Below are 8,462 nucleotides of genomic sequence, written 5' to 3'. Positions count from 1 at the left end.
AGAAGTTGAAGAAAAGAATATTTAGGTCATTTCCAATTAGTATATGAGAAGGCCCGGTCAAAAGGCAATGTCATTAACAAAAAATTGAAAGAGAAAGAGGGGGGGGGGAAGGTGAGGTCAAATGGGGAGAGAGGTAAGGGAGTGGGGACAAATGGGACATGTAATTAGTTGAAACTATAGGGGTGTCTCAAAGTTCTGTGGGGGCAATTGCCCCCACTAGCTCCGCCTGTGCACTTGTTCTAATTTTTCTTTTGTTTTAGAGTCCCTCCCAGGGTAAGTGATGGTTTTTCTCTACATTGTTATATTATAATAATGCGAAAATGGTGAGTATTGTTGATGCAAGTCTCTTATTTATTATTATTATTTTTTAAATACAAAAATATCGGTATCCCAAATTTAACATAAGAGTCGTGCTAAAGTGACCCTAAGATTGGACCTCACATCGCACACCTTGACATTAAAATCTTGGGGTCACTTCAGCATAATTCTTAACATAAAGATTAATTTGATGAGTCGTGTTACCATACGTGCCAAGCAATAATCAAGTATAATGTTTATATACCATCTCTCGTTTTCATTTCTATACCTTTCTTCTCTCTCAATTTCTTCTAAGATAATTATGTGACATCCAATCAACCGGCCCCTTCTTGGATGAGTTCTTTTTGCATGAAACACATCATTATTAAACACGCCAACATTGTACTATAAAGCAACATATAAACACCATCCATGGCATGTATAATGTACTTTGTTTGTTGCATTTAATTTGCCTCAATTTGCTTAACACGCACTAAGCCTCCCAATGTTGCTTCTAATTATGTTTTACCATTTATATATGCCATTATGTGCAAGTTGAGGAAACTCAAACTATTTTTTTCCCCTTCAAGGACGAGAGTAAATATGGTGAATCTTGCATCATAGTATAAAATACCACATGATTGTTGCTTCTTATCATGTCGTTCATAGGTTATACAACATGTGCATATTTACTCTTATAACGAGAGAAATGAAGCATACGATCGTTGACACCATAAGTTTATTAAAAAAGTGCCCTTGTAATACATTTAAACTTACTAATCTTTATTGTTATAATTAGAGAAAGACAAAGTAGAAGTGATTTGACATAAAAATATGGTTTTTAAAAATACTCTCAACTTTACATTTAAACTTAATATTAATTAGGGTCATTTTAGTAAAAAATTAAGAAAATTGCATTCGCACATCCCTAAAATTACCTTGGTTAGTTTTCAAACTTTAAAAAAAAATATCCTTTTTTTGCTATTTAATATTAAAAAATCCTTCAATTAATATTTTAAATTACAGATAAACCCTTTTGATATATGTGCATTTGCACATGCCACCTTATAGTTACTATAATCTTTCTTGTCAAAACAAATAAATTTGCAAAGTGGAGCACGTTTGAGGCCCTAACAAGAGCCAACCATTGTCCAATATAGGGGTTAAAAGTTTGGGAATGTGCTGATTTTTTGTAAGGACGATCTCTATGACGAGCAAATCATCCTCACAAAATATTAGTCCATTCTAAAATTTTGATCCCATCAAAAGTAGTTTATAAATAATTGACGGTCCACGATTCTTCAACTTGTAAAGTAAGGTTAGAAGTTGACTATTTTTTTTTTAAAGATTTAGGGCCTCTAAACGCTCCCCTTTGCAGATATATTGGTTAGTTAATAGTTGGGTCAAGTAAATATAGTAAATATAAGTCATGGCAAAGCCCATGGGCTCATATGCCCTAGAATCTTGATTGTGGAGAGATTGGCGCAACTGTGTAACCGCCAAATACACGGACCTCAACACTATATCACACCCCCTCTAAATTTCGCGGAACCAAAATCGCCCACTATATATCAGCACCTCGACCAGACCCCAAATTTCCTCTCTCTCTCTCTCTTCAACCACGTTTCTTCCCAATAGAATAGATCGTGGGTTTAGGAGATGAAATAGGCGATTTTCTCTTCTCTAGATTTTTCTTTGTGTTTTTTTTATAAGAAAATAAAAATAAAAATGGAGGACTCTGAGACTTCGTTCTCCATCTCTAGTCTTCTCTGTTCAGAAAGCGAAGCTTGTTTTGATTTGGATGAAGAGATAGAAGAAAGCCCATTTGTTAGCATAATCTCAGAAACCGAAGATGAATATATAGAAATGCTGATTGATAGAGAGGCTAATATTGGGAGCAAAAGTCATGGATCTTCAGATTCTTCCACAATAAGCGAAAACTGGTTCAAATGTTCTCGCTTGGATGCCATCAGATGGGTTCTAAGAGTGTGTTTCGAACCCATTTTTCTTTTTGATGAAAACCCATTTCTTGTTTCTTAGATTTTTCTATTTTGATTTTGAATCAGACAAGGGCATTCTTTGGTTTTCGATTGCAAACAGCTTATTTGGCTCTAACTTACTTTGATCTATTCTTATCGAAGCGAGTTATTGAGGTAAGAATCTCATCCTGCTTTGTTTTTTTAGATAGAAATTTGGTTTATTAAGTAGTGATCTTTATAGTTGTTGTTTTTGATAGAATGGGAAATCTTGGGCAATTAAATTACTATCAATGGCCTGTTTATCTTTGGCTGCAAAGATGGAAGAATGCAATGTTCCATCTTTAATGGAGTTTTGCACAGAAGAATACAACTTCCAATGCAAGGTGATTAAAAAAATGGAGCTTTTGATTTTAAGCACATTAGAATGGAGAATGGGTTCAATCACTCCATTTACTTATCTACATTACTTCATCACCAAACTTAGCAATGAATCTCAATCAAAAGATTTAGTATCCAGAGCTGTTGAGCTTATTCTAGCAATAACAAAAGGTAAAGATGAACACTTAAAAAAAAAATTTAATTTTTTTTATTAATGTTTTATTGATTTGCTTCCTACTCATTTGTTTTATTGGTTTCAGAGATAAATCTAACGGATCATCGCCCGTCGGCTATAGCTTTGGCCGCAGTCTTAGCAGCATTGGATCAGAGATTAACAAGGAAAACAATGGAGTTTAAGATGAATGTGATACCCTCACATGGGTCTCTTGAATATGTGAGTCCTTTTATCTTCTTCAATTTTACAAATTTTTCTTCATAGTTAGAGACCTAACTATATATGTGTTCTTTACTTGTATTTTTTTGTTCTGTTTTCAGGATCATGTGTTTTCTTACTATAATCTAATGCTGGACTTAGAGATGGAGAAAATTAAAATATCAAAGTTTGTAATTTCTCCAGATCTGTCTTCAATCTATCCAAGGACCACTGATGTTCTTGAGGATTATTCCTTAGAATCTAACTCTAGAACCAAAAGGAGAAAGCTTACATTCAATGACACTGATAAAAACTTGACATACTCAAAGATAAGTGACTCCTTCAAAGAAAACTCTCCCTCCAATACTTTATGATCTTAAACTCTTCAATGGGTGTGGATTTTTGGCTTTTACTTTTCTCTTTCTTTTTTTTTATTTTTTTATTTTTAAAATCTGGTTATTGGGCTAATGAGAGTTATATACTACTTCATGGGTATGATTTGGAGTTGATTGAGGGTTATATTTCCCAAAACCCAAATGAGGCTGATGAAGAGAAAACAACAGTGAATGAAAGAACTACAGTGAAAAGCTAACTATAAGTTCCAAAGCTACTAAAGAGGAAGTGAGCCTTCTTAGAGAGGTATAGGAAGCTGTTTGTTGATAGTGATTCTAAGTAGTGCTTTGTATTTCTTTCTTCTAATATTTAGATATTTATATTTTCTCTTGCAACCCTACCTTTTGATGGGTAGCTTGGGATGCTTCATATGTCCTTTTGAAAAAGCCTGGAAGAAATGAATAAGGAGGAGCTGTTTGTGTGCCTTGAGGCATCTGTGTTGCATGTTGGCCCTCAAAAAGTAGTTTAAAGTGAATGTAATTGGATTTGTTTGAATGTTTGGAGGTTGGCTTTTTGAGTAAGGGGCCATGCTTTGTTGTCATGAAACCCGAAATATTATTTCTAGAATAAAAAGGGGAATTTCTTTGCTCATTTTATGTATTGGAATTGCATTTCAAGATATTTGATTGGATGCCTTACCAAATTTAATGGGCCCTAATTCACATCTAGAATGTGAAAGACTTTTTTTTCCTTAGATTTTTGTTGTTGTTGTTTTTAATCCCGAACATGAGCAGTTAATGTGAACTTTAGAAGGTACTTCAATGGGTGAACATTATTTCATCTCCAGGTCTCTTGTGGACTCTTCTTTCAAAATTTTATTAATGGGCTTCTTACACTACACATAGTAATTGTGTGGTCAAAGAAAGATGGAAATTCTTGGTGCATGGTCTTGGACAATCTCACTGAGTGAATGTGCAGAAAATGAAACTGTAAAGCCTGTGTGTGTGCGTGTGTTTATAGGTTCATAAATAGAGTGGGCTGGGTCCATTGATCTTGTCAACAAGCCCGAATGGTAAGGGATTGGGGCCTAAAATCTTGAACCCACAACATGGGTCTGGACTCATAATTGTCAAGTCCATTAAAAAAATGGGTCAGTTTAGGGCTTAGCACTTAGAAATTTGGCCCGACCTAAAATTATAGTCAATGAAACCCAAAAATATGTAGTCAGGGCTGTAGGAGTTATATAAGTCTATCATGGTATTTAATGACTAATAGACTATTAAGCTAGAATGAAACTCCAAGAAATCAAGCTAACGATGTGAGATTACGATGCTTATTTGAGAAAGTTGACGAAGGGGAGATGCCATTGATGGATACTGACACATATAAAGTCCTTCATTTGACCACCCTAATAGGGTTGAATCCTGTAGGGAGACGATCGATAGGTGTGATTCCAATACGAAAAGAATCCAGTGAACCAGCGATACACTGCCACTATATAGAAGGAATCACTTTCTTAGGCAAATACACACAATTTTCTGACATGGATTCTAGGACAGGAGTCGGGATAGGATGGGCTGCTTAGAGATGATAAGGGAATTACACCCACAAATGTCAATCTAACAGACACAAAGGTCATGTTAGAGAATAAAATAGCATATTGACTTCTTCACACACTATCTTTCACACAAATTCAAACTTCCCATAATGTGGGCTTTGAAGCCCATCTTGTAGATTTGAAGGGGGAAAAGTGGGGGTTGTAATATTATCACTCTCTTGTTTCTTTGAAGTTATGTAGAGAGGGGTTGGGGGGGGGGGGGGGGGGGATCAAGGGTTTTTCTCAAAGATAATAATTTTACCCAACCCTAAGTAAATCGGATTTTATATATAACCTCCGAAGATAATAATAATTTTAATTAAGGTATGGTTTTTTAATAAGATGAGGTATATTCAACATATTAAAAGTTAGTGAAGTAGCCTTAATATAATTATGTGGTAATATCATAGCCCAAAAGAAAAAGGTCATAGACCTGAAGACCTAGTCAAAGCTCATCAGCCCATAATCTTAGATTGGTCCATCAGTTTGACTAATAGGGGCTTTACTAGGCTGCCGCTGAGATGGGAAGATTTCTAAAGATTAGGACTTCTTTTCTAGGGACTACCCCTTCTGGATCCCTTGGGAACATCTTTACTTCTCATCCTTTCTATGGACACAGACTGCAAGTGCTGCTGGAGTGACCTCGAGCTTGTACCTCATTTCGCACATCTTGATGTGAAAGTGTGGAGTAAGTATACATGTTATTTTTCGTAATGATAAAAAACACCTATGATTGCTAGGGGTGTCAATGGATACCTATTTACCTGAAATCGAATCGGAACTAAAATTGAAAATCTTGATTCCGATTTCTTTTTTATTAGAACCGATTAGAGTCAAATCTAATATGGAATCGAACGGATAGAAATCAGAACCATTAGGTTCTATCCGGGTACCTGCAGGTATCCGGAACCGATTTATTTTGTCATTTATTTTTACATTATACATGATCCAAGATAATCCTATATTTTAAAATTAGCATATACGATATAAAATTTTTCAAATTTTATATAAACTAAATATTTGAGCTTAAGATGAATCATTTCTTTTTAAATTTATTATTTGTAAAGAAAATACATTTTAATATTTAAAAATAAAAATCATTAAATCATCATTATAGTGGAATACATTTTTATTAAGTTAATACTTTACAAATAATATTTTATTTTTTATTATAATAATTTTAAAATAATTTTTCTCATTCAATTCTTGAAAATCGTAACCGATAAAATATAAAGGTTATGGTTCCAAATATCATAGGAACCGAATTAGATCCAACCCATTGACACCCCTAATGATTGCTACACACTTTCACGTCATGCAAGTGTGATATGAGGTACAATCGTGAGGTCATTTCACATCATTATTCTTTCTTTTGAAAACCTTACCAACACTATGCTTCAACTGGTTTCGACTGCATCATTTTATTCAAGATTGTACCTCATATCACACTTGCATGTCGTAAAAGTGTGTAGGAACTATATATGCATTTTCACTGATATACCGATAAAAAAAAATCTATGTTCCTACATAATTAATACTAAAATTACACATTTCCTCATCTAGAAAGTGAGATATGAGGTACAATCTTGATGTCACACCGACACGACTATTTAAGATGAAACAGTGGATTGAATCAATCAACCATGTGAACCACCAGAATTTTTTTTTATTATCACCAAATAGTCAACCGGGGATTTCATTAGATCTACCAATCCCACGATGCCTAACGTAGGTAGTCCAAAAAAAAGAAATTCATGAACAATAGGTTTTTTTAAGGGAAAATTACATAATAAACCCCAACAAAGGGATTTCTTTCTTAAACACCCCCTAATTTTTAAGTGGTGACGTGAAAGTCCATTTAATAATTTTTTTTCTTCTTCTTTCTTAATACCTATTTACTTCCCTAGCAATTGGTGAGATAATTTATTCAAATTGTCAAGTTTGACAATTCAAATCATTGAGAACCACCTTTCTCTAATTATGGAAATTAACTATTTACAACTGTCAAGATCAATTATTGAAATTATTGAGATTGACCATTTTACAATAATTGATCTCGATGTTTTAGTATGGATCGTCGAAATCAATTATTCTAATTATCAAGATCGACTATTGAATGGTTGAACTCAACGATTTGAATCGTCAATCTCGACGATTTAAATTTGCATGTAGTTTTATCAAGATGAGGGGCATTGAGAAATAAATATTTTACCCAACTTGATTGTTAAGATTGAGCCTCAAAACTTAGGGTGTTCTTTAAAAGATGTCCCTAGTGTAGAGTTTATTAAGTAATTTGCCCTTTTTTTAAACCATTTAAGATAAGAAGTTTTGAAAATAAATTCTTATCAAACATTAATGTTTTTCGGAAACACAAATTGATTTCCATAACAAGAAAATTGATTCCATATTCAAATCTCAGTAGTACCAATCATAGTCACAAAGTCGGAGAACGAGTTGAAAACAGGAAGAAAAAACATAAAAAATAGGAAAAAAAAAAAACAATGAAAATAAAAGACAAAAAATATATTCAAAGTTATGAAAAATGTATATATCTAATAATATATAAGAGAATTATTTTAATTTATTCTATGTTTCCAATATAACACGATAAGTATAGATGTTATGATGCCCAAAAAAATAAAATATTACTCATCAACATATCTTTTCCTCAAAATAATACACTATTGAAAAAAAAAATTCATAAAATCAAGATATTATTACCAAATCCCCATATATTAACATTTATAAATCACCAAATTCTATTATGTATCAAATCTTGCATTAAAAAAGAAATAGAAAAAAAAGGAAAGTGTTTAGTTTTTTTTTTTTCGAAATTTAAAAAAAAAATTATAAAAAAGAAAAAAAGACATAAAAAACATCATTCTTTGTTATATTTTAAAAAGTCGTGTTTTTTTCCATCGTTCTGATTGTCAAAGGTACAAAACACGTTTTTTTTTTGTTACTTTGGTACCTATTTATAATTATCCTTGTTATCAAAATGAAAAAGTAATTACATTCATGTTAGGCGTTCCTTGAAACTTGAAAGAATTGTGCTATATAAGGTCAACCTGATTAGAAATGATAATTAGAAAAGAATTAGCTAGTGCGTCCCTAAAGTGATAATGCACTATGGTAAAGCTTAGTTACAATGAAAAGTAAACAAAGGGTGACTTAAATGGCCATAATATAAGGAAAGAAACTAGAGGTTTTGAGAGAGTTTGCAGAAGAATTGACTTTGAAGAAAGAAATAAGATGGGAACTGTTGTACTTGAATTTGTAGTAGTAATATATGACCTTGCAATAGCAAACATATTTTAAAAATAGAGAAACAAATCTAGTCACTTCTAATAGTGGAATTAATAAAATAAATAAATATTTTTCTATTTAGGGGAAATTGAATGATGAATGTGACAATACTGTAAATTCATTAACAACAATAAAATAGTGTAGATTTAAAACTCAAAATCAAGGTGTGTATCGAAATAATAAAAATTCGAGAGTCTAA

The 8,462-nt window shown here is 32.6% G+C and overlaps 1 protein-coding gene across 2 annotated transcripts; it reads left to right on the top strand.

Annotated features, from left to right (window-relative positions):
• Positions 1–1,877: 1,877 nt before the first annotated feature.
• CYCD5;1 (cyclin d5;1) lies at positions 1,878–4,014 on the top strand. Of its 2 annotated transcripts, none has more exons than XM_086432813.1 (5): positions 1,878–2,283; positions 2,364–2,450; positions 2,534–2,825; positions 2,915–3,048; positions 3,232–4,014. In XM_086432813.1, exons 1-5 carry the CDS (start codon positions 2,026–2,028, stop codon positions 3,283–3,285), a joined length of 825 nt encoding a protein of 274 aa, XP_086288939.1. In that variant the 5' UTR covers positions 1,878–2,025; the 3' UTR covers positions 3,286–4,014. The 2 variants fall into 2 exon arrangements, with proteins under 2 accessions (XP_086288939.1, XP_086288938.1); XM_086432812.1 differs by having other exon boundaries at positions 1,880–2,283; positions 3,150–4,014.
• Positions 4,015–8,462: the final 4,448 nt, after the last annotated feature.

Source organism: Akebia trifoliata, chromosome 3, assembly GCF_017979445.1.
Source record: "Akebia trifoliata isolate Shusen 1 chromosome 3, ASM1797944v1, whole genome shotgun sequence".
Classification (NCBI taxonomy): domain Eukaryota; kingdom Viridiplantae; phylum Streptophyta; class Magnoliopsida; order Ranunculales; family Lardizabalaceae; genus Akebia; species Akebia trifoliata.
Note: the sequence above shows the minus strand (reverse complement) of the source record. Positions and strands in the feature narration are given on the sequence as shown.